The sequence below is a fragment of the Dermacentor andersoni genome, chromosome 7, assembly GCF_023375885.2.
Source record: "Dermacentor andersoni chromosome 7, qqDerAnde1_hic_scaffold, whole genome shotgun sequence".
Lineage (NCBI taxonomy): Eukaryota > Metazoa > Arthropoda > Arachnida > Ixodida > Ixodidae > Dermacentor > Dermacentor andersoni.
Genome location: NC_092820.1, coordinates 142,294,337 through 142,321,149, shown reverse-complemented (window position 1 = coordinate 142,321,149; position 26,813 = coordinate 142,294,337). Strand labels below are relative to the sequence as shown.

General features: G+C 49.9%; 1 protein-coding gene across 1 annotated transcript; it reads right to left on the bottom strand.

The window, feature by feature from the left end:
- Positions 1 to 8,452: 8,452 nt before the first annotated feature.
- On the bottom strand, positions 8,453 to 21,533 carry LOC126533723 (uncharacterized). Its single transcript, XM_050180910.3, has 3 exons — positions 21,148 to 21,533; positions 12,441 to 13,440; positions 8,453 to 8,640 (listed from the first exon to the last, which is right to left on the bottom strand). The coding sequence occupies exons 1-3, from the start codon at positions 21,470 to 21,472 to the stop codon at positions 8,469 to 8,471; spliced, it is 1,497 nt and encodes a 498-aa protein (XP_050036867.1). The 5' UTR covers positions 21,473 to 21,533; the 3' UTR covers positions 8,453 to 8,468.
- Positions 21,534 to 26,813: the final 5,280 nt, after the last annotated feature.

Genomic DNA, 26,813 nt, shown 5'->3' with positions numbered 1-26,813 from the left:
GACGTGTGCAGTAGCTGGCTGCAACAATAGTGACGGGCATGTTAAGAATGGAACGAATCTGTGTGGCCAAGTTCGTGGACCGCAGCTGCAACTGTCCGTACGTGTTGCCGGCACTTCGAGATGCACTACGGCTGATGCAGAAATTTGCCCATCCGCCGGCGTTGCATCGCTAACCTTCAAAGAAAGTGCTTCAGCCCCGGAACGTCGGTAAGAGTGAGTACCGCTCGTTGAACAATGACAAAGCGAGTAGCGCCGCTTCCTGTCATAATACGTTTGGCGCACGGTATCTTCACACGTCTACCCCTCCTGGCACGGAATCTTACGGCCACTCTACCGCCAACGTGTCGATAAGTGAATGGGCGCACATTTGAATATATGCGCACCATATACGCACAATAAATGACGGACTACACGGAGGGCGCACGAACGGTAGAAGCTGAATGCTTCGTGACGGTCCACAAGAGTAAGCGAGTCACTAGCGATAATACATCTTTGCTACAAGGTATTGCAATGTATAAAACGGCTTCGTTTCAAGCCTTCCGTGCAGCAAGAACAAATCTATCGGAACTGAGCACACCCGCGGGCCATTAGGCAGAAATAATCCGATAGTGACCGCACCAAAAAAATTTACTGTGCGTGTGTGTGACAAGCCGCTGCTTCAATATAGTTGCCAAGAACTAAGAGTAAAGCACACTAATCCTAATTCGTGAGCGGAAAGTTTCGATTACTGTTTAGCCCCGCTTTTAGAACAAGCGCCATATACGCTGCTCGCCCCATTAGTACATAGCTTAATCAGCTCCGAAAGCCCTGTTGCATGTTCACTGAAGCTCTGGCCAAAACTTCGTGTCGTCCACCCAGTCACCGTCGACGATATTGTCACGCGGTAGTGACGGTCAGGAACACAGTAGCAGAACTGTAAATGGCGAAATTAACGCTTTATTGGGTGAACCTGTGCCCAGAAAAACGGGCTACACTCAAAGCGCAACGATAGCGGCGAACACAGTCGGCGATCGTCGAAAATCTTATCTGCGGTTCAAGCGCGTCGGATTTTATACACGAGTCATCGAATGATCCAGAGTAATCGCTGGTGCCCGTGTTTCTTCCAGAAAGTACTGCACAATTCGCGTCGCTCATACAGGCAATCAGATTACACAAGGTTCAGTGACGACAGACGGCGCATAGAATCATCGATAACATTCGAGAAACTTCCGATACATGCAGGCGCGTCCTGCGCTGAGCGATACCCGACTGCTAAGCACGAGGTAGCGGGATCGAATACCGGCCACGGCAGCCGCATTCAGATGGGGGTGCACCGGTGTGCTTAGATTTAGGTGCACGTTAAAGAACCCCAGGTAGTCTAAATTATTCTGGAGTCCCCCACTACAGCGTCGCTCATAATCAGATAGTGGTTATGGCACGTAACCCTCCCCCCCCCCCCTTTTCTTTATTTTTGCGCTGAGCGATAAGATTTGTTAGACGGTGAAACGCGGTCACCCGAGAAAGATAAACTACACGTGTCAATACGCTCCCCTTAAAAAAAAAACATCGTCCCGATGCTACAAACACGAAAGCGAAAACAAAAGCACGCACAATAAAGAAAAAAATAAGGCAACAAAGAAACGAAGTTCCTAAGCTCATCAGCGGGCGTAGAAAGGCCATGGAAAGGCTTAGGACGCACCACGTGGTTGACTTCGGGTCATGCGCGGCGCCTCTGTGAATGCGAAATACCGTATGGCACGACCTCATAGTCCAGTGCGCCAATACGTCGGATGATCTTGTAGGGCCCGAAATAGTGTCGTAACAGTTCCTCGCTAAGTCCCTGTCGTCGTATCGGAGTTCAGACGCAAACAGGGTCGCCGGGCCACGCGGGTCTGGAGGGGAACGAAAGGGCGAACGCCCTAGCTCGAGCGCTAATCAACCGAGCGGGGCAAGACCAATCGTCTCATCAATCCCCACCCTTTACCTTCATGCCCCTGCCGTCCGATTACTGCGACCGACTCGAGATCCAGCGACTCAACCGCACGATATATCCTCCGCCTCACAGAAACCTCAGCACTGAAGATGCCGTAGCTCTCCGCCTTATTCAGACCAATACATTTCCAAACCTACACAGATACAGTAAAATGCTCCCACATACATATCGCGGCATCTGCCCCTGGTGCGGCGACACACTCCCTACTCTTTCACATCTCGTGGGGGTGCGGGGGCAAACCTCAACACTTAATGTGCCTTCACACCGAAGGCGGAGCGGACAAGCGGATCCGGCCAAGCGGCCGCGGATTTTCCGCTTTGCGGAAAATACGCGGCCGCTTGGCCGGATCGCGCCCGGACCGATTTTTTCCGCGCGGATAAGTTGGCCGCTTTGGCCGCAGCCAATCAGAACCCGACACTGCGGAAGCGCTGGTGAAGGAATGTAAACGAATGTCTTTCTCTGGGCTTTTCGCTTCTATTATTTAAAAGCGTCAAAATGGCAAGTTGGGCCAGTTGGTTGGGATTCATAGTAAGGTTTGTTACAGCGCAACACAAGACAAGGACAAAAGAAGGTATAAAACGACGACACGGCGCCGTGTCGTCGCTTTATACCTTCTTTTGTCCTTGTCTTGTGGTGCGCTGTAACAAATCTTGAAAATCGACTGGACAAGTGGCGAGTAAAATGTCAACGATCTCGTCTTCTTCGTCTGAGCTCATCATTTTGCAGAAGTAGATAGCGGACGGGAGTTCGCCGACCCACGAAGAAAAAAATATCGAAAGTGCGCGCACAAGCCCAAAGTGCCGCGAGATGGCGGCACGTCCCTGAAATTGCTAAAGAAATTGCGAGATGCCCCGCCTTCCCGGCGGCGCGGATAGCCAGACAACGCGGCCGGTCTGAACAGGCGCGGGCGCTCGCCGCCTCGCCGCTTTGAAAATCCGCTTGTCCGCTTAGACGCTCCGCTTTCGGTGTGAATGTGCCTTTAAAGACGCCTAGCACGTCATTTGAGCGGTGGGAGGTACAGCTGACCGGCGATACCCTGGCGGGACAAGAAGCTCTCGTCCAGCAAGTACGTCGAGCAGCCATGGCCAGTGGAGTACTGGAATGAGGACACCGCTCACTCGACCTCAAGAGCAACCACCTCGATGGTCCGAATAAATGTTTTTTCTCTCTCTCTCTCTCTCTCTCCATGTGTAGGCGGTGGAGCTCTAGGGCTTCTCCGGCGTGCTGAAGATAGGCGGCGACGTCGAGGTTCTCCTCGTCAATGACGTGTGGCAACATGGCGTCGAGAGTCATCGTAGGGTACCTGCCGTAAGCCAGAATGAACAGCGCGATATGCGTTGTTTCTTGCACCGCCGTGTTGTAAGCGAAGGTTACGTACGGCAGGACGGCATCCCACGTCTTGTGCTCGACGCCGACGCGCATTGCAAGCATCTCTGCGAGGTTCTTGTTCAACCGCTACGTAAGATCACTCGTATGGGGGTGGTGGGCAGTTGTCCTCCTGAGGCTTGTCTGGCTGCATTGCAAAATGATTTGGGTGAGCTCTGCAGTGAAGTCCGTTCCTCTCTCGTTGAGGAGGACTTCTGGGGCACCATGTCGCAGCAGGATGTTCTCGACGAAGAATTTATTGACTTCGCCCGCCCTAGCTTTAGGCTGAGCTTTCGTTTCAGCGTAGCGGGTAAGGTAGTTAGTAGCCACGACGATCCACTTGTTTCCAGATGTTGACGTCGAAAATGGCCCCAACAAATTCACCCCGATCTGCTGGAATTGAAGGCAAGGAGGCTCGATCGGATTTAGTAATCCCGCCGGCCTTGTCGGCGGTGTCTTGCGTCGCTGGCAGTCTCAACATGTCCTAACGTAACGGGCGACGTCGACGGTCAGGCGCGGCCAATATGGAACTTGTCTTTTTGCGAGGTGCCTGGATGCCTTATCGTCGTGCAGGGCGTGCAGCACTTCTGACCGGAGTGCTTTGGACACAACGAGAAGGTAGTTTGCTCGGGCTCGCGAAAAGTTCTTCACCAGGCTGTCGTTTAGTAAGAAAAACGAAGACAATCCTTGCCTAAATACCCTCGGGACAAAGTCGGTCTTTCCTTGCAAGTGCTCAGCAAGGCTTGTGAGGTCCGGGTCCGCTCGCTGCTACTCGGTAAAGTTGTCTGCACTTACTGTTCCTAGAAAGGCGTCCTCGTCTTGTTCATCTTTGGGTGGCGGGTCCACGGGAGCGCGATACAGGCAGTCGGTATCAGAGTGTTTTCGTTCGGACTTGATTACAGTGATGTCATATTCCTGCAGTCTGAGGCTTCATTACGCCAGGCGTCCTGAAGGATCATTTAAATTCGCTAGCCAACATAACGCGTGGTGGTCGCTGACGACTCTGAACGGCCTGTCATATAGGTAAAGGCGGAATTTCGCTGTAGCCCAAATGTCGACAAGGCATTCCTTTTCGGTCGTAGAATTGCCTTCCACTTTTGACAGCGACGGGCGTGCGTAAACTATCACCTGTTCAAGTCCGTCTTTCCTCTGGATTAGGACGGCGCCGAGGCCTAGGCTACTGCCGTCAGTGTGGATTTCAGTATCGGTGTCTTCGTCTATGTGCGCAAGTACCGCTGCGACTGCATGCGTCGTTTGAGTTCTAGAAATGCGTCGGCCTGTGGCGTTTCCCACTTGAACTCGACATCATCATCAGGCTGGTTACGCCCACTGCGGGGCAAAGGCCTCTCCCATCACATTTAGTTAGGTATGTCAGCTGCTCAGCGATGCGTGAAAAGTCCTTAACAAATCGCCTGTAGTAGGCACACATGCCAAGAAATCTACGCACTGCTTTCTTGTCGATGGGCTGCGGAAACTTTGCGATGGCAGCTGTCTTCTGCGGGTCGGGGCGGACTCCAGACTTGCTGATGACGTGGCCTAGGAACAGAAGCTCATCGTAAGCAAAGCGGCACTTTTCCGGCTTCATAGTGAGCACTGATGACTTGATGGCCTCTGGTACTGTCGCAAGCCGCCTAAGGTGATCGTCGAAATTTCCGGCGAAGACGACGACGTCATCCAAGTGAACACGACAGGTCTGCTACTTCAATCCTGCTAACAACGTCTCCATCACGCGCTGGAACGCTGCAGGCGGCGGGCACAGTCCGAATGACGTGACCTTGAACACGTAGAGGCCGTCTGGAGTGATGAAGGCGATCTTTTCGCGATCTCTCTTGTCGACTTCTATTTGGCAGTAACCAGTCTTAAGATCCATCGACGAGAAGTATTTAGCCTTGCAGAGCCGATCCAGTGCGTCGTTTATTCGTTGGGGGGGGGGGGGGGGGGGGGGCGTATACATCCTTCTTCGTGATCTTGTTCAGTCGACAATAATCGACGCAGAAGCGTATGGGTCCGTCCTTTTTCTTCACCAAGACTATAGGAGAAGTCCACGGGCTTTTCTACGGCTGGATGATGTCAGCGCGCAGCATTTCGTCGACTTTTGGCCTTACAGCTTCACGTTCTTGCGTTGAAACTCGGTAAGGGCTCTGGCGGAGTGGTCGAGCGTGCTGTTCGGTTATTATGCGATGCTTTGCAACTGGTGTTTGTCGAATCCTCGATGACGTCGAAAATCAGTCTTTGTATCGTCGGACAAGACTTCTGAGCTGTTGCTGCTTACTGATGGGGAGGCTTGGATTTATGTCGAAGTTTGGCTCGGGAACTATGTTCGTCGAGGTTGATGCGGTAGAATCCGAGAGGACAAACGGATTACTGGTTTCCGCAATTTCCTCGATGTATGCGATCATCGTGCCCTTGTTGATGTGCTTGAACTCCTGGCTGAAGTTTGTCGGCATCACCTTTGCTTTCCCTTCATGCAGTCGAGCGTTCCCTTTTGCAACGTATATTTTACGGTCGAGCAGTAAACGTTGGTCGCTCTCGATGATGCCTTCTTTGTCTGCGGGTGTTTCGCTGCCGACGGAAACGACAATGCTGGACCAAGGCGGGATGCTGACTTGGTCCTCAGGTACACTCAAGACACGCTGACTGGAAGGCCTCTCCGTCGGTATCGCTTGGTCTGTGGACAGCGTTATCGACTTCGATCTTAGGTCGATGATTGCCCCGTGTTGGTTCAGGAAGTCCATGCGCAGAGTTACGTCTCGCGAGCACTGTTGGAGGAGGACGAACGTCGCAGGGTAGGTCCGGTCACGAACTGTAATTCTTGCGATGCAGATTCCAGTCGGCGTTTTGAGGTGTCCTCCATCCCTTCGAATTGAGGGCCGTCCCATGCAGTCTTGACTTTCTTCGGCTTGGCGGCGAATAATACACTGATGAGGGAGCAGTCGGCTCCAGTGTCTACAAGCGCGGTTACTTCGTGGCCGTCGAGAAGCACGTCGAGGTCGGTAGTTATTTGTCTTCCGTTGCAGTTAGATTTTGGCGTCGGATCACGGCTGCGTTGCGTTGACATGTGGATGGTAGGTGGCGTCGTCAGGTCTTGTTTTGCTGGCGTATTCTTGGCTTCCAGGCTTCGTCGGGATGGCGGCGTGTCGTTGCTGCGTCGCCGAAATAGATCTTGAAGCGCCATCGTCGGTGGCGGAGGATCATCGTCATTTCGACGTACAGCAACCACACCTCCATCGGTTGCTGCTTTTAGTTTTCCGGATGGGGGCTTACGGACCGGCCCTGGACTCGGTCAGTGTGTAGTCGGCCCTGCGCCGGCAGCTAGATAGCGTCCTGGCGAACGGCGAACGCGAAAGAGGACATCGGAGTCTCCAGTGCGTTCCGGCGATGTCGCGTGCCCGCTCGCCAAGGTCAATATTTCCCGAAACAGATGTTTGCTAAGCCGCACCGCTGTCATACACGCCCATTGCAAACACGGAAGCAGTTGAGACAAGCAATGGACGCGTCACCACGGGATCGCCGCGAAAAGGGTGAATAGACCCACTATAGGAGCCTATAAAGCAACTCTACACAGGGTATGAGGCAAAAGGGAAAGGCTCCGCCCAGAAGTTGCACACTTCGTTTTTTTTTTTTTTTTTTTCTTTTGCGCCATTGCTTCCGGGTCAGGCATGTGCGGCGCTCTCTCGACACGAGATGAGCGCTCGGGTGCCTGGAGCTACGTCACTTACAGAGACCAATCGGCGCAGGCGGTTGCCTGATCGTCTCGCCAATGAGAGGACTCGTCACGACAACCCGTGGGGGCCGTGATGCACTCTCTGAGCCCACGCTCAACAGACACAGCTACGCGCAGCTGGCACGTGTAGACCGCAAGTGCAAGGATGTTTTTTTTTTTTTTTTTGAGATTACAGACGTATGGTTCTTAATTTTTAGATGTCAAAACGAGCACTTCTAGTAATACTGAGAATGTTCTCGTGATCGCGAAATCAGCCAATAACTGCTGGAGAGCTTGTCTGCTTGCGACGTAACTGCACGACTCGCATTGCGGAGGAGAGAGAGCAAGCGATTTTTCTTTTCACTTTTTGACACGAGATTGTAAATTGTCTGCTACATGCAGTGCAATAACATTTGGCTGACGTGTTCACAGGAGCCTCGTCTACATGTCGGCAACGTTTTCTTGTGTTTAAAAAGAAAGTGTTTGAAGGCCCCTTTAAAGTGGAGGTGTATATATCGCGATAAAAAGGTAGCCAGCACCAGTCGCACGCAGTGCTGCCAAAAACAGATTGCCCGCCATGTTTCATTGCAACTTTATGCAGGAGCGTGTATCTCCTCGCTCACGCCCGTCACGCTGCCCCTACTAGCATGGGGGAGAATGAGCACTACGTCATGCAGTCGGCCGAACACGTGATCTCGGAGTCTGCGCATTGGCCGATACTGATTGATTCCCGGTAGTTTTTTAATCGATGGGCACTCGTTCGGCTGCTCCAGCTTCCGTGGCCATATGGATCTTACATAACACAATTGGTATTACTGACTCGCCGTGCCTGTGACTGCAGAGCGGTAGCAATAAAACCTACCGCGAACCCTGACGTGACCATCACGTGTTGGGCCGACTCGTCTGGCTTCAATCGGGTTTCGCAATGCCCTCTCTTCTAGTTGTTTCCTTCCTACGTACTTTCTAGCCACCACATACATAAAAGGGTGAGAGCATTTTTTAGACGTGGTTCGGGGATGGTCACTTAACACAATTGGGCTGCGCTTCACGAGAGGGACTCGTGCAAGGACACCGTCAATTACCTTGCCTCTCGAACGGCGGGGAGCTAGTGGCTATATCGATTCACTTTGTTCAGTTGTATCTTCCTTGAAGACCCCCCCCCCCCCCCCCCCCCGACTTTAAGGGTATTACTCACGGGGATATTGTTGATTCACGTGTGGCTGCTGGGACGATGGATGTGGAGGATCCATCGTGCTCTACGTATACAAGCGTGATCGCGCCGCTCTCGACAATCGAACCGGCGTTCTTAAATGTGCGAGGGTGCAAACTGCCGTGTGTATACACGCGAGTAATTATAGTCCGCCGTAGCTGCGCCGGGGGCGCCTCAAGTGGACGCAACTCCCAATGCAAGCCTTAAACCACACGTTTTTATTCCTTGGAAGCCTTCTTCGCTCCGCTCTTGTTTTTCGGCTTGCTGCTCCTGCGCTTTCCCTGCTTGGTCGGTTTTGCCGCTTGACACCGGAACACGTCGCACTGTCCTTTCTTGACTGCGCCAAACAGGGCTTTGAGGCCCAGCCTCTCGGCCCAGAGGTCGTTGACTCTGTAAGGAGGATTGTACATATGTTATGAGTTGAGAGCTGGCTCTTCTCTTTTTTTTTTTTTTTTCATCCTGTGAAGTGCATGCGCGCATGCAGTTAGGAGCCACGTGTTACCAGAAGAAACTTTGCTATTGGCTCACATATTGCGCAGCATCAGAAGCCTATAATCGGCCATTGCGCTTCACAATAAAGGGACACTAAAGCAAAACATGAAATAAGTTATGACTAATAGCGCGTATTCTATCAAAACAACATTTTCGTTAACATATTGCGGTAATAAGTTAACTATTACATGAGAAAAGTGAACGTCAAAAGCTTATTCTTGATTTAAATTTCGCGCATAAGCTCCAACGCTTGACCATTGGTGTGACGTCACATATTTTGAAGTGATTTGTTTTTCATATTTTGGCCACCGGGGTATCAGTAAACGTTCTCGAAACTTGCTATACGTCCAGTCTTTTGTTCCGTTAGAACGCAGTCGAGCCCATCTTCACCGATAAAAAAAAATGAACTACACTCCAAAACAAAATTACACCCTTTTTGTTGTACACTCTAAAAAAAGTTTACACCCTTTGGGGTGTATATCTGCCACACAACAATAATCATCTGCCTTGCTTGCGTTTCCTTTCTTGAAAACGCAGCGTCCGCTACTTTCCTGTCGGGAATGCTATGTCATGCTGATAACGCGCATGCCGTTCGTTACTGGGAAGTACCGGGCTTGCAGTGTTACAGAAAGGAAATGCGCGCGGACAAGACAGACGACATTTATTGTTGTGTATCAAGATACGACTCAAATGGTGTAAACTTTTCTTAGAATGTAGAGAAGACACCCTAAAAAATCTACGGCGTATAACGGTGACATGCGGCGGGAACCGAAAGGCGGAGTCGCCACCCGCCTATAACCTTATTGCGTCATTATTTGACTTGCCGAGCCCTTGGTAAGAGCATCTTGATGTTCTAGAATGGTTATTTACTAATGCAGCCCCAATTACTTTTTCTCTCGATAGTGTACAAGTATTTTTACAAGCACGTTATAAGCATAGTGCCCTTATAACTACAATATCAATCGCGCACCATCGAAAGATGTCGCAACTAAATATGGCCGATAATAAAAAAAAATGGCGGATAGGTTTACGCGAACGGCGCACCTACTGTATCTTACACTCTAAGAACAGTTTACACCCTTTGGAGTAAACTAACATTTCCTGTCAGCAGTGCTATCATGCTGATAACGCGCGTGCCGTTCGTTACTGGAAAGTACCGGGCTCGCAGCGTTAAAGAAAGGAAACGCATCAAGGCAGATGACGATTATTGCTGTGTGGCAGAAGGGGCACTCCAAAGGGTGTAAACTATTCTTAGAGTGTAATGGGAGTAATGGGAGCATCTTTTGCATCGTGCGCTGATAATCAAGTTGAATTGTGACAGCGCATTGTGCTAGTTGGGATCGGATTCATGGTCGCCAGCAGAACTGCGCTAGCACAAGGGACGAAGAAGATCGCGAAACAAGCGCTGTTTAAGTTTAGCTAACTTACAACCACCTTCCATAACAGGTAAAATGTCGAAAAATGGCCCGCAACCGCATTTCAAGCAACTTAAAGGTTTTCTGTAGGGCTTTATTTCAGAGAAAAAAGAAAGCCTACGCGATATTTAAGAATATGCGATGTTACCAGGCGTCCGCGCGCCAGCGATATCAGCGCGCTCTCAACGTAAATATAGTCGTGTTTTTTTTTTCTATCTTTTTTTTCTTACACTACGTACGCCAGTAGTTGTTTGTTTGTTTGTTGTTAATATGTCTGTTTGTTTGTCTACGTCTGAGAAGCTGTATACTTTTAGTCACTTCCATTGTTTCACCCGCCGTGGTTGCTCAGTGGCTATGGTGTTGGGCTGCTGAACACGAGGTCGCGGGATCGAATCCCGGCCACGGCGGCCACATTTCGATGGGGGCGAAATGCGAAAACACCCGTGTACTTAGATTTAGGTGCACGTTAAAGAACCTCAGGTGGTCGAAATTTCCGGAGTCCTCCACTACGGCGTGCCTCATAATCAGAAAGTGGTTTTGGCACGTAAAACCCCATAATCTAATCCATTGTTTCTTATATTTCTACTTTATTGCAGTATAGCGATTAGCGTTGTTTGATTACTTTCTTTAGCATTTACTTTTCGTGTGTCCTCTTTCGTTAGTTCAGTCTGCTGATGTATGCTGCTGTGTTGCTGACCTTCAGCAATTATACATTTTGTTGTAATTTCCAACCCGAGGGTCGCGGACATTTTCGGTATCACTATACTCTGAGGGATCCTTGTCTGTATAGACGCATCTTCTTTTTTTTTTTTTTGTCGAATAAATTGAAACTGTGCATCTTACGTATCTTCAGAACCAGCACTTAATGTTTCACAAGTACCGAAGGTATGTGCCGAAAGCTACTTCCGCGTCGGGAAAAAAAGCACGTCCGCTCTTTCGTATATGCTCGTATTTGACAAGGTTTACGTTTGAAGATTTAATCCATGGCCCGCCGACAAGTTGACGCGTGTTTTAAATTTTTGCTCTTTTCCTTTTTTCGTCGAAAGCAAGAAAGGAAAGGGGGGGGGGGGCGCGCAAGACCTAAGTTGCTTTAAAGGTTGTCGTCGGTAATATCTCGATCACAACTTGTTGCACTGACGAGACTAAATAATTGAGCTGATTAAACTTCATTAAATAATCGTCCGTGCACAATGAAAAAAAAGTACACTATGACTACCGTTGGCAACGTCCATCAACGTACAGTGATCGCCGTCCAGCCCTCCGTATTTTTTTGAATTCTTCGCGACGTTTAGCTGGGACAGCATGTATAATCTGTTATGTCCTGATGACGCCGGTCGAAACATCCGAGACAAACTTGGCCTGAGCACCGAGCGTCGCGGAGAAACTAACAAGCAGACTTTCGATGAGGCAAGGGTAAGGTTTATTGCTTTAGCCAATCTAAATATGTTTACTGTGACGTCATAGAGCACGTGTTTGAAAGTACATTTCCGATAAGACGGACAACGCGGTTTCAAAACTGAAATCGCATGTAGATCATAAATCACTACCGCTTCTCGGCTTCAGCGACGACGTAACCGCGACGTTAGCACAAAATGGCCAGCTTTCAGCTGTTCACACATTGTTGTTAGCAGTTATGACGTTAGTGCACGTCAACACGAGGGGATTGTCTTTTTGCGGTTCCTCGCCAAGCAGTCACCTTGTCCAACGCTTAAAAACCATTCCTGCGACATATACTCGTTTAGCCCTGCCTAGCCGACGTGCTGACCCCTGTCCGCCTTAGAAGAAGATGATGCCTAGAATATATTTAGCTCGATAGTGTCATCCGCCAACACGTCCTATATAACTTCCTGGCTCACACACCACGTGAGACGTCGTCATTTCCGCGAAGAATGGTGCGCCAGCTGCACGCGTACCATACATGCTTTGTAAAAAAGGAACAAAGTTTTCACGCGTCAAGCGTTATCGATGTACCGTATTAAATGTATGGGCTGTCTTCCTTTCTAGTTGACGTCAATACCATGTCAAGCGCAATCTTCGAACTCATTACTAGGCATTCGAATGCGTTCGCTCCGACTGTGACGTCATCTAGAAAGAGGGATGCGTTCCATTTAAAAACTGCGCTTTTGAAAAAAAAATGCATGCGGTACCCTCGTCAATTAAAACGTAAGGGCCATCAGCCTTTCCGCATGACGTCATGGTTCGGAGCTCTCACACCGTTTGCTATATAGGAGGTGACGGCCAGGTGCGGCGGCGTGCAGACGCCATCTTTTTCCGGGCACTCACAGTGTGGAGAGCGTATAGAAGACCTTCTGGACCGGCAGGGAGCCCGGCGCCCTGCCCTGCGCTGTCACCTCGCAGAAGATGCGCTGCAAGCAGTGAGGGTCCTCGAGGCTGTTCACGCCGAACTTCGCGATGGAGTCGAGGATCGGGTTCCGGTAAGTCGGCCCCGCGGCTTCCCTGCGCCTCCTTCCCGCCGGGCCCACGGCGCCGACCGCTGCCACCGGAAGATTGATGACGCTGGGCACGAGCGCCGCCATGAGCAGCCCCAGCGGCAGCAGACCCAGGAGCAGCGCCAGCGGCCCCTTGCCGCTGTGGTGCTTGCGCCGGTGCAGGTACGGCAGGTGGTGGTCCAGGTCCGGGAAGCCGAAGTCGTCCGCGTAGTCGGCCGCCACGAAGCCCCCCTTGTAGTCGTAGTGGTCGCTGGATGCCGTCGCGTACGCCTTGTCTCCGACGTCCTTGTCTCCCAGCCGGCTGCCTCCTCCACTGCCGCCAGAGGCGCCAGCGCCCTTGTCGACGTCTCCGCGGTGAAGGCTCGACGAGACCTTCGAACTCTCGCTGGCCATCAGCAGCGGGTTTCGCGAGGTGTAGCCGTACTTTGTCTTGACGTACGTGGGCGGCGACGTTTCGGCCGAGTCGTAGTCCGCCTTGAGCGCATCGTTCCTGGTCAGGTACCGGTCCCTGCGGGCTTCCTCCGCGTCGTCGTCTTCGTCCTCGTAGTCGTCGGTAGTGTAGTAGCCGCCACCGCCGGACGGCTGCTTGAAGGACGACGTCGAAGTCGCCCCGTGCTTGAATGCCGCCGCGTTGCCGCCACCTGCCGTGTTCTTGTCGAAGTAGTAGTCGATGGGGCTGTACGGCAGGTTGTACGAAAACGGTCTCGGCGTCGTCGTCGTAGTGGTCGTCGTAGACGTCGAGGAGGTGGCGTAGTAAGCGGCGGCGGCGTAGGCGGCGTGGCTGCTTGGTGAGCCGGTGTAGACTAAGTTTGCAGAGGTCAACTTGTGCGCTGCTGTAAATAAAGGGGGGGGGGGGATGGCACGGATATTATACAACATGATCTCGCTACAAGTGGGCCTTAATGAGGTAAAGCAGAAGCGACTATGAAGTATTCAGAAATGCGTGTTAACAGAAGCCCATGCTTGATTTGGTATAAATGGCGCCTGGCGTGAACGTGCCCGAGACGCTCATTGCGTTAACTTCGGCGCGTTCACAACAGGCGCTGACAGGCGTCACTTACATCAAGTCGAGCATGAGCCTTAAGCTAAGATGCATTTATGGCCCTACGCGTCGCAGGCTTACAATGAGGCGTGGGCATTACTACGATTCATGAAATAATTGAATGAATCGAACTTCATGAATTTCATGAGTCGTGCTCCCATCGCTCTCGCCGCCTTTTTCATACCCGCTGCGCTCCGCGTTTGCTCTTTCTTCTGCTGCGCCCGTTCGCTCAGTTACGCCGGGAACGCCGACGCCCGACCCAAGAACGGGCGCCTAAGGGCTGCGCTCTAAAACAAGGGCTGCGCTCTAAAACAAGGGCTGCGCTCTAAAACAAGGATCGCGCTCTAAAACAAGGGCTGGTTTCCCGTGCCTTAAGGATATACCTGAGACCAACTTAGCATCAGATTTTCTATGCAGGACAGAAATTCACGCGACGTAAAACGCGCAAGTTGCCGCACGTGCTTCACCCACGAAAACTTTGGTGCTTATACTTAGTTCAGTTTCGTTATATGCCGAAAAGCTCCTTTTTTCACGTGGAAAGGTCTCATACCAAGCTCGAGGTGATACGCCGGTTGGTTCAAATATAATACCAATAATTTTCACACTGTCAACAAACGGGACTTCTCCTGGGAGTGTATCACGGAAAGCACCAGACCACAAAGCTAAACTCTTGAATGAATTGAGCACGACAACTGAGATAGCTCTATAGTCGTTGACAACTAAAAAAAGATGTTCGGAACTGTACGAGTCGCGATAGAACAAGCAGAGGAGAAATATTAAGTGCCCCGTCCAGTTATAGGAAAGCCCCCTTGTGATGGAGCATGAAGCTATTGCACTTAGAAGAAGGTCAAGTGACAAAATAAACAAGGGATGAAGACAAAATTGTATCCCTGCCGCGCACCAGGGGTGACGTCAAATTTAAAACAAATTTCGACATTTAAAATCAATTCACTAGTGATTTTCTAGTACAAATATTTTATCCTATTAATGAATTCGACTGGGAGGCCAAGACAATGCAAAGTTAAAGAAAGCGAGAGAGAGCGATGTGAATATAATTCGCCCTGGTACAACAGTTTGGTACGGGCTTAATAAATGTCCCCCCCCCCCCCCCCCCAAAAAAAAAGAAAGAAAGAAAGCAACTTTGCCGTCTATATATATTATAGCATAACTTGTCGGTACTATATAGTACCGACAACATTACAGTCAGTGGTAAGAATGGTTATTGGACGCCTCGAATTAGGGTTGCCATGTGGGGAACTAAGTTTTCGGACAAGAACGATGCCGCCTTCCTTAAAGGACAACGCTGTTACACCTTCAACGAATAACAAGTTAGCAAATGCTGTTAGATATTGCCCGAGTATCTCAACAAACAAAGAGCACAAAATCTTGCCGCTAAACCATCAGGTTCGGGCGCTGATCTTTGTTCGTCGCTGACAGTGTTGCGCGAAACTCTTCTTTGGTCACATGGGCCATAAAGAACGCTCCCTCGTAGATTTGGCTTACTAAAGACGTAGCAAAAAAGAGCCAGATTGCGATAATGAAGGGTCTTGAACATGACAGCCAAGCTCCAGTGCAAACAACCGCGAAAATAGGAGTTCGAAACTCTTGTCTAACAATGACGGTGACACGTTTAGGAAATTAGCAGTTTCGAAGAATGACCTTTCTACAAAAGGAAGATATTCTGGTTGTATAATCCCAATGCGAACTTTGCGCAACGCGTCTACGTCAAGCTTCGGTGTCATTAACTCCGGATACGAAGTGCCAAGGTTGTTTTCTATAGTGTTTAGAAAAAGTTTATTTCAACAAGAGGCGATACGAACACTGAGTCACAATCACGGCACAATTCCACCAGGATGATAACATGTACAAAGTACGAAGCACTGTATATAAGGCACATTTTGAAAGAAGCAGTCCACGCTCACTAACATATAACCACACTGACCCGCGGAAACTCAGTTACACATAAACTACTTGTCACATTACACGAAATGTTCAATATATACAGTATACACAATGATTATGTGCAATGATGGTGTCACTTTACATAGTTTTGTAGCGATGCTAATAGATGTGTGTATACAAAGACGGTCATGCATATGAGAGCACGCAGAATTCACGGGCACCTACGTACATGTAAATTCAGTGAATACTTTTGATGACATGGCTGCAAGAACCAGGCTGGTTGAAAATTAAGCCATGTCCATCAGCCAATGACAGGAAACGGCGTGACCACTGTTGAAGGAACTCCCCTTCCCCAAGGAAGATCAACTCCTCTGACAGAAGCGACAGTATCTCAAAGTAGTGCCTCTCCAGAAGTGGAAAAAGAGCGCGGCGACGACGTCCCGCGGCAAGGGCCTCGCACCGGTTAGTCCACAGACAAAAGGCCCCCGCAGCAATTAAAAATCGCGCAAAGCAGCCACGTGAGCAGCGACCAGATGTACTAAAGCGGTTAACTCCAAGGCCACGGAAACCAGCGTACAAAGCCCTCCAAAATGCCCTAGCAACGACGCATTGCAGCAGCACATGCTTGTTGGATTCTTGAAGGGGGGCAATTGGGTCACAGCGAAGATGGGACTATGCCCTACCGCTCTAGTTTGTCACGCGTTGGGAGCACTTGCCACTCTAGACGTCACGTGAAGTCGCGTAGGTGGCCAGGCAGAAATGACGCCGTTATCGCACCCCACGACACAATATTGGAGCGTGCGCGACGCGCTGGGGGAACTAGACGAAGCAGTAAGGCTTACGTTGTATCCACAACACGGCTTTCACGAGCGTCTACATCAGGACATACCTGTTGAATGTGAAGATAAAATGCCATGGCCGGGGAGTAAAACGCAGGTGCGTTTAACGTTTGTGGTCCGTGATTTAAGTGGATGCCCGGTAACATGTAACGAATTTTTGTGCCAAGGAAATAGCAGGCGAGTTCACGCGCAGGTCACTGATCACGCTGTAACAGAAGGAGCAGAAATCGCAGGGCAAGCAGCCGGTAGCGGAAGACACGGATGGCAACGCGAACCCACCGCGAGAGCGTGGTTGCCGAAGCTCCGCGCGACAGACCAGTTCTGTACGGCCCGACCAGAAGAAGGAACCAAGAAGGGACTGCAAGGACCTAGTAACCCGTAATGGTGGCTGTACGGCATGACAAACGTATAACACACGGCCGAAAGATACCGACGATGCTGAGTACCTTCTTTCTTATAGGGGTAAATCATACCCTTGAATAACTTGAATACGTGTGGAATACGTATAGAAATACGTATAGAAGCGCTCTCTTGAAGACGGAAAAATGGACTGTGGGGAATCAAAGAATAAATAATGATTTTGAAACATTTGGCGCCGCACCTGAAGTATTTTCCTACTCTGAAAATTCGAAGGTTACGGGACAGGCTGTCTTCATTGCTGAGATACAACCTGATGTCATCGGCGAAGGCTGTCACCTTCACAACACCGCTACCAGGCAGTCGGAGACCAGACACGTAAGGATCTCTCAGTACTGAGCGCAGAAATGGCTCAAGGACGAGCACAAAGAGTACTGGGGATAGAGGACACCCCTGACGAACACCACCAGTAACGGGAAATGGAGCACCTTCACGACCATCAAGAAATAATGTGCTTCTAATATTTAATTTCATAGGCATTCCTAATAAGTTCAACAAAATTTGACCAAAAGCCGAACGAGGTCATTACATTAAATATGTAGCTATGTTCAAGGCGATCGAATACCTTGATCTAGTGAAACCAGGAGACCTCGTGCTGACCTGGCCAGCGTGTACGTCATTATGTCACGCATAACGACCAAGAGACTGTATCTCTCTGCCAGGGACCGAGCATGCGTGATGGTGTCCTGTTAATGAAGGCATCAGGCTTCCCAAGCTTCGAGTGACAACAACTGTGAATGTTTTGTAGTCAACGTTGAGAAGCTTGATTGGCCTCCATTCATCTGGACAAACTGATGATGGATCGTGCTTAGGTATCAGCACAATACGGCTGTCGCGAAAGCCTGCCGGAAAATCAAAGTTCTCAAAGCACCGGCTGATAATAGATACGAAAGCGGCACCAATATCTTCCCAGAACGTTAGATAAAACTCAACGGGCTTGCAATCCGTCCGGCTCTGGGGCCGAGCCACGCTTCGTGAAAGATAATGCTGCCTTCGCTTATCAGCTGATGGTCGTGCACAAAGACGGTCAGCTACCTCAGGTCGAACGTGAGGCAGCCCACTAAGCATTGTATGAGATCCTCGAGAACCAGAATCTATTTGCATAGTCGTTCGCGCCATGTTTTCAAAATGCGTTGCAAAGAGCGAATAATCACGCGCGGGAGGCGACGTAACAGGAAGTGCTCTTGGGGCCGTAGAACCTAAAGCATTCGAGTGTCTAAAGAGCGAGCTTCTTGCAAAGCGCAGAACTTCAGGGTGTGCACACGGATTACGCCTGCATCGCGAAGCAGCAGCTGACAAAGACGACGCTGCTACGAGGCGTTAGAAACGCCTCAGTAACTCACGCTGCCATGACCGCATCAGCGGAGTCAGTTGATTGATCCGAAGGGCAGTACGGAGCTTCGTGGCAGTATCCGCCAGTTCTTCTGACGTGCGTCGTCTGAGTGCACGTCCTTCAACTGAACGATGCAGACGCCACTGCACCTTGAGTGCGTCCCATGACTCTGGGTCAGATCTAGAAAGAGAGGCGCGCCAGACTCTTGACAAATAAGAGCGCGGGCGCGCGTCATGTAGAACGCGGATGTCGAGACGCCGAGGTTTTACTGATGAGAAAGCAGGGAAGCAAACTTCAAGTATAACTGGTCTGGGATCTATGTGTTTAGAAAAGTTTATTTCGACAAGAGACGATACGAACACTGAGTCACAATCATGGCACAATTCCACCAGGACGAGAACCTCACAGTACAACCCTGAACTAGCATTCTGAAATGTTGCGAACTAGCTAATCCAACTGTAGGCTTGTCCTTGTTCTAGGCCCTCTGCCTGGCGCAAGTGCCATATTAAGCTAGCTGATGTTTTTTTCAACACGATTTTGTAAGGAAGCAAGCAAAGTGCTGTGTAAACATGAGCTGGGGCATGATGGCTTCGGATTATAATTTGAACATATCATTTCTCTCACCCGAAAATTGATATCCAAATCCCGTCCCAATATTCATTCGTGGCTTCACAGACAAATGAAACATCCTGATCGCGTCCAACTCCATGGGTATGGTCGAACTTCAGGAACCCTACTACACCTTCTTTCGGCCCGCGCGTTGAATAATAAACAACTCAAAGTGGATCTTTCAGTTTCTTGTCGAGAGAGCTAGAAACATGTCTGCTAGTTTGCTTAATTTATAGTCCCAAGCCATCTTGCCTACAGCGCAGGTTTACACCGTATCTTGCGCGTTTCCTACTATATTATTAAAAAAGGTCTTCAGTAAGTTCAACACAGCACTTGCGCCAGGCGGAGGATCTAAAAATAATGGAACAACTCAGAATGAATTTATGTTGTGGGTAAAGATTAAACTTAAAGAGTTGCAACACCTAGTTGTCACGTATATATTGTATAAAGTTATAGTGACGTCAGGAAAATACCGGTTGTAATTCTATAGTACATCAAGCGTACCCATGTATTCTGAACCTGCTTAAGCTAGCGGATATTGACGGCGCGCCGGAAAGTGTCACTTGCGTACACATGCTACTACATCTCTCCTTGTATAACTATCAATAACATTGTCACCCTCTGCTATGTTTAGTACATTGTACATATCATTTATGTTGTTTTGATTGTTTTCTGTATTAAACAATGTGTACAAGGCGATTTGAAATGTGAGAAGACACGTCAACAAACCTCTCTTTCTGTAGTTTAACCCATTACAACGTGCATTAAGAATTTTCGGATCGTATCATGGTTATCGTTGGAAGGGGCGAAAAAATTTCACCGACGATTACGATACTCCCTAATGCGAATTTTGACCGCAGCTGTTTAGGTGTTTTGAATTCGCGATGTATTGTGGCAAAGAATTTTGCTCTGAACGACAGGGTGCTGCTCTCAGCAGCGGCAGCGTTGAGCCTCTGCTCGAGCAGCTCGTTTAGCAGCAGTGCTAGACAAAGCAAAAAAAAATATAGGTATGGCGTTTTGCTTGCCAAAATCACGATCTGATAGCGAGGCACGCCGTACGGGGCAGGGGGAGACTAAGGAAATTTGGACCACCTGGGATTCTTTGAGGTGCACCTAAATCTAGGTACACGGGTGTTTTCGCTTCGTGGGGAAGTTGTAAGGCGCGCAGAGCGCGATTTAGGCCTAAGAAACCAGACAATACCTACCATGGCAGAGCTCTCTCTCTGTCTAAACGACCACTCCCGCTTGGATCGACAAACGTTCTGCTGATCTATGCCTCTCTGAACGCCGATCGACTGCGAGAGGCTGAATTTAGTTCATATTGTGTCATGCATGGCGCGATAAGTGTGCCATCTGTGCACGCGATACATCCATGTGGTATTCGGCTGCTGAGTACGAGGTCGCGGGATCGAATCCCGGCCACGGCGGCCGCATTTCGATAGGAGCGGAATGCGAAAACGCCCGTGTGCCTAGATTTAGGTGTACGTTAAAGAACCCCAGTTAGTCGAAATTTCTGGAGTCCTCCACTACGGCGTGCCTCATAATCAGGAAGTGGTTTTGGTACGTAAAACCCCATAATTTAATACATGCATGATCGAGTAATGACTTCTTTCCTCTACACACTACGATACCAAAGGAAGGCGCGTGGGTAGTACGGTTGCAAATGTGTAAGCGATAATGGTATTACAAGTTTTCGTTAGATTCGGTTTTAGCAAGCGACCTCCTATGCTGACAGACCTGAGACGCTTCACATGAATACGTACAACGTACATACATACAACGGCATCGCAGCGCCACTTTGTCCCTCGAGGCAAGATACTTTCTGTGGTGCCGTGCTTCTCCATATATGGTCAGCAGTAGGGCGGACAAAACAATACACTGTGTGCAGCCAGTGCATTGAGAAGGGGACTCACGCGAACAAGTCCTTTTTCCGTGTGGAAAGGTTGCCTCCCCGCTGAGGGTTAATCCCTCCTTCGCCCACTGTTGACCAATAGAAACGTTCATATTCCCGCGAATCATTTGATTAGTCTTTTTCTCTCTCCACATACACGGGTAGTCTATACCTTCGGGGCGTTTAACCCCTCAAATTAATATATAAGCCAGCTACGGTTTGACGAACACCATAAAGAGTAAGCCGGCATGTAAGGCCGAAATCAACAATTCCGCAACTAAGGGATAACTATGGGGTAATCAACTATTCCGTAACTGTGTACGGGTAAGGGGGCCTTTGTCAGGCAGTTGCATCTGCCTTTAGCCCCTACATCCCAGACAATGTATTGTCTAAATAAAGCATTCAAACAAACAAAAAAACCCTGCAAACTCTTCAGGGTAAAATAATACTTTACTGTGTGCACCGACCATGGCGGTATTTGGCCAGAGTTCTTGTGTTATAACTCACGGTTCTTGCTTCCAGCGTGGACTGAGGGCAACGAGTAACTCGTCGCGTGATTCTTGAGGTAGCTGGACGGCGACGCGGTCGTCGAGTAGGGTGGCGCCGACGATGGCAGGAAGCTGCTGGTTATGGGGAAGCTCCAGGAGGCGGAAGAGACGCCCACTTTGGCGGGGGTGCCGCTTCCGGTGTTGTTAGTGTGCCGCGAACTCGGGCTCAGAGATCGGGACGTTGCCAGCAGGCCCACCATGGCGGAGGAGCCGCCGGACGCCAGCGTCCAGCAGCAGCAGGTACCCAGGAAGATGAGCGAGGGAGCCCGGAGTGAGGCCGCCATGATTAGAACGAATGGTGTGCGAGCTGGTGGTGATTGAAAGAGAGATGTCGAAAGAGAGCTGTTAGTGGAGTGCAGCGTTTCCCGCGTATTTTCTGCCACCCTTGCTCACAAAAGAACCAGAATGTTCATAATTTTTCTCCCGGAGGAACGAAAAAGAAAATGTTATTTCAGCTCAGATGGCTAAACATTGACGGCGACAGCCAGGTCAAGAGGGCGGGAGGGAGAGAAACTAGGAGATTAAAAACAGAGAAGTTAACGGGATTAACTGTCCGGTTGGCTATTCCAGCTGCACCGGTGGATGGGGAAAGGATGAAAGTTCCAGAAAAGAGAAGGCACTCAGAGAATTTGTCCGTACAAACACAGGGATGTCATTTGGAAGCTGTTATAGTTTTTCAGGATGTCCCGATGTTAAAATACGCACTAACGCTTTCATAGTGACTCAGACTGACAGCGACTGTGGCCAGGGTTCAGGAATCCTGCTTCCCGTACGGGCCGGGACGGTTGTCAAGCTTGTCGAGCGCGATGCAGGACCGTTTCGGCGCACCAAGACGGATTTTTTTAGCGTTGCAACGATTGAACTCCTCGGACGGCGTCCCAACTGCACGCGGGTGTAACATGTTGGTGCGATGCAGCACGCAGGGCCACTCTTTCTGTGCAGAAGAAACAGCGCCCCGGCAGATAACAGGCGTCTCATAACGCTGGTGGGCGATGAGGGGCGCCGCCCGTGGCGCTGCATGCAGGCGTAGCATCTAGGTGGTGCACGAGGCGAGACCGACGGGAAACCGTCGGCGTTATAGTCAGCGCCCAGTGAAATATTAGATAACGTTAGCTTGACGTTTACTTCCCGTACAGCTCAGGCCACTGACTCGGCAGCTCAGCCGGATCGCGGGTGTACGCATGGTGGCCGGCGCACAATGCTCGCGACAGTAGCAGAAGACAGAACGCTGGGGGCCTGGCTCCGTCGCCGAGCCAATTGACGGTGCGTCCACTTCGCTTCGTCGTTTTTTTTTTTTTTCCTTTTTCTTTCAGTCAGTCACACTCCGCGTCTCTGGAGACGCTCGATAGCCATTCTCGTTCTAGCCGCGCATGCGCCGTCGATAGCGGTACAGCACGACGATGACGGCGGCGGCGTCGTCAGTGTGTTTCGAGCGTTCGTATAATTGCTATCCGAATAAAAATAGAAGGGAGCATGACGTCAGATGGCTAGCCTTGGCAAGACGACCTGCTTTGACGCCGCCTTGCTTTCCTTTGGGCCCCATCTGCGCCTTTGCTCCAGGGAAATAGGACCTCCATGATTACCGGATTGTACAAAAGGTTATTTGGTTTGTGGTAGCCCTTAATGATGCCCTCGTCACAATAGGTCCTATAGCTGGTGGCCATAAGCCTAAGCCCGCCTCACACGCTCCGCGCACTCCGCGGCTAGAAATTTCCACTTGCCTAGCTATCACGTGGTGAAGGCCCATTTCCCGCCAGCCTTTACAATTTTTTGTGTGGTTATGGTTTCAGACTTATCACGTGACGGTGCCTCCTAGTCTGTTTTTCCTTGCTCCATAGTTTTTCACAATTGCCGGATCTGGTAAAAGAGGACTATGTAAGCATGAGGGTCACGCTATGAGTCCACGGGCATAAAAGATTCCTCCAACAGTTAATTTATGGAACTCTGGCGCTAGTCTCTACGGGAGGCGCCAACGTGTCACTGATATGCGGTACGTATATTTGCCCAATTAACCTCGTCCTTCAGCGTGGCTTCAAACGGCCTTGTGACTTAGCAAGTCGAACATTTTTGCCGAAATATTCCGTTTTCACTTCAACATATGCCCAGGTATTATGCGTGCGCGCGGACGCGTACTGCATCGATGCGTTTAGAAAGATATATGGTTGCTTGGAGATTTAGAAAGATTAAGCGCAAATAAAGAAAGCCGGCCACCAGAACGTCTGAAGACTCAAGCCGCGCAAGCACGATGGTCAAGCATATCAATGTGCTATACCTATATCATTCGTTCCCATAGTCGAAGAATTGAATCGTGGCGCCAAAGTAATTTTTCTATGAAGCTCTGTTTGCATGTAACACGCATGCGCAGACACAGACGCACGCACACGAACATACGCACACACACACACACACACACGCGCGCACACACACACACGCGCGCACGCACACACACACGCGCGCGCACGCACACGCGCGCACGCAAACGCGCACGCACACGCGCGCACGCAAACGCGCACGCACACACGCGCACACACGCGCACGCACACACGCGCACACACACACGCGCACACACGCGCGCACACACACACACACACACACGCGCACACACACACGGAAGTTGCTCGGACCTCGTTTTCTTTGATAATAGTAAACCACTTAACCAATGAGCAAGTACGCAAGTTTTGCAATAATATCTTATCACTTCTAGCTGACACTGCGTGATTCTTCAGTGCACGTACCTTGAAACGTTCAATATGCCTGTGCAGTTGCGTGCGCGCGCGCTTATACGCATGGCGAGAGTGCGTGTTTATAGGCGCTTTCCGTTGTCGCATCTGCATTTCACTCGTCCGGCGACACCGCGTGCTCTAGTTGATTGATTCATTGGGTTTACCGTCTCAAAGAGACATCACGGCTTTGGAGGACGGCTTTGGAAGGTGGGGGATCCGGCAAAAAGAAAAAGAAAAAAAGAAATCCTGGCTCTCCCGTAATCGAGAATAGATATAAGCACGGAATGGCTACCGGCAAAGCGGAGTGGTTGGAGATGATACTAAATAGCCACAATCTTAAAATGGGTGCGTAGTTCATGTTCGCAACGGCACACCCAACCGCTTCAATAAAACTTCGGTTGGGGCTAGTTACATAGTACTAAGGCGAAAAATTCAGCGTGAAACCCTGGACAACCCACAAAGAAGAGACGAGACAAGCACTGGCGCTGAGTAACAACTAATTCATACTTCTTACCTCAACGCATATAGATATCCTTCACCATTGGATCACGCATGCGTGCGCAACCAAAGACGCAGAAATTCATGTCACACTAAAGCCAGTTATCGAAGACGTGCGCGCAGGAAATTATATTCGGCTGAGTACAGAGACACGGAGGTATACCTGATACAGTCGTCTGCTTTTTCCTTCATGTGGAAAGCCTCCAAGACCAGCCGTGAATGTTCATTTGTGCTTGTATCCCTGTATCTGCCTTTTGGACGTCGCTATTGGAAATGACATGTAAAACTTCAGCCTACTAGAAATTACAGCTTGAGTGATAGTGAACAAACATTAGGATGCGCATGCGCAGACCACTACGTCTGGGTCTGCGCATGCGCAGTACCGTCGCCCCGAGTTCTTGCGCACGCAAGCCGCTTGCGTCCCCTAAACTGCAACTCTCTATTGACGGCTTGCAGAATCGTGCGCTTCCTCTTACGTGCAGTGGCAGTACTACAGAATTTGGTTGGAAAACGAGGCCCGAGTTTGACCGCTTCTCGGCGAATTAAGCTCGAGTGCTTGCGCAGGTCACGTGTTTTTGCCTTATGTAAATACTAGGGTTCTTATAAAATAAAAGTTACGTGTTCCAGACAGAAGTGTTATCTTCGGGTGAGTATTGATGACGTGATCTACAATAAAATTCGCTGAGACGCTTACAGTTCATCCTAACACCAGTAACACGAAGACACACGTTGACCATGTATCTGAGGCAAAATCGGCCGTCTTGAGCAACCTTGGTTGAAAAGTTTACTTGTTGCTCATGCGCAGTATATTTCTGCAAATGGCTCATTGCCCTGGGGCATGCACTTCCACGGGGAACGTAAAGGTCATAAAAGAAGTTGACCTCTTTTTTGTACGAGGCTTCGTAAAACGCACCAACGCGAGATACAAAAATACATTCTAACAATACGTTGATGGCGCGCACTCTCACTTACACTTTCTGGCACGAAAGTATTCGCGAAACTTAATTGGGAGCACGTGCTCGTGCAAGAAGCGAAACGAAACGCGAGGGGTCATCTCGGACTTGAGGAGCGTTATCACTCAATGAAAAAAACAAAAAAATGAAAAAGTCGAGTATTATTAAGCGCAAGGGCACAATTTCCGTTAGTGCTCGCGCTTGAAGCGCCGGATTTTGCGGCGGTCACCGCACAGAGGGTATGGGCGGACGAGCAAGCGGGCCAAGGGTAGCAGACGACGCCGAAGCAGACGACGACAACGCTGCGGCAGCCACACAAAACGACGCTAAGATGATGCAGCGTCGCACACACGTAAGTCAAATAAAAGAACATGCGTGGAAAGACGAAGCCACGGTGCCAAGTAGCGCGGAACGCCGGCGCGCGCCAGCGACCTTAACCGCGACGTCGTTCGCGTGACCGGACGCGCCACAGCGCTGGGCGACGCGTCGGGCGAAAGGGCGGGAGCGGGAGAGCGACCACGCCCGAGTGACAGTGACCCAGTGGCCTCCCCCCGGGCCCGGCCTCGGTGCCGGCGCCACTGCTGTTGCTGCTTGCTGCTGCTGCTCGGGCTCAAACCTGCCGTCTGTCCCCTCCGCACGTGGTCCGGACCGCTTGTTCTCGTTTTTCTTTTGCGTATGGCGTATTTATACTTCTTTGTATTGCGACGTTGTTCTCTGCCGCCGCCGCCGCCGGTGATGGGTTACGCGGTGCGTGCGCTGGCAATTACTTTGACAGCTGAGCGGCCCGGAATATACGGCGCGGAAGACGCGTGGTTGCGCGCATTTGTGTGTGTTAGGTTAAACGCGCTTATAATATATATATATATATATATATATATATATATATATATATATATATATATATATATATATATATATATATATATATATATATATATATATATATAGTGACTCCGCTGTCGGTATGAACGCGCGTGCGTTTCAATCTGTCGTACTAAACGTAGATACACACTTGGTAAAGATTAATTACTGCAAAGCACGCTGAAAAGAAAAAAAAAATCTGAACGAAATGGTAATTATAGCCGCAGTTTGTGCGTCCACCAACTCCGATTCGGAAATCCGACAGTCAAGTAATAAGTGTACGCTTTATATACGGCGTCATGCTGGCGTCGTCATTGGCTTGGATATATGTCCGTTGAATTGTCGCTGCCGGTGTCTGCCGTCAATTGTTGCGCACGTTCTTATTAAAATGAGTAATGATGCGAAATTTCCTCCACCTCATTTTTTTGGTCTGCTTTAAAATGAAAGTTCTAGGCCACGAGAGAGAGGAAGGAAGCCAGAAGAGGGAAAGGCAGGGAGGTCAACCGGACGAGCGTCCGGTTTGCTACCCTACACTGAATGTAATGAAATGGGGTGGAATAAAGAGTGGAAAAGAGGGTGCACACAGGAGG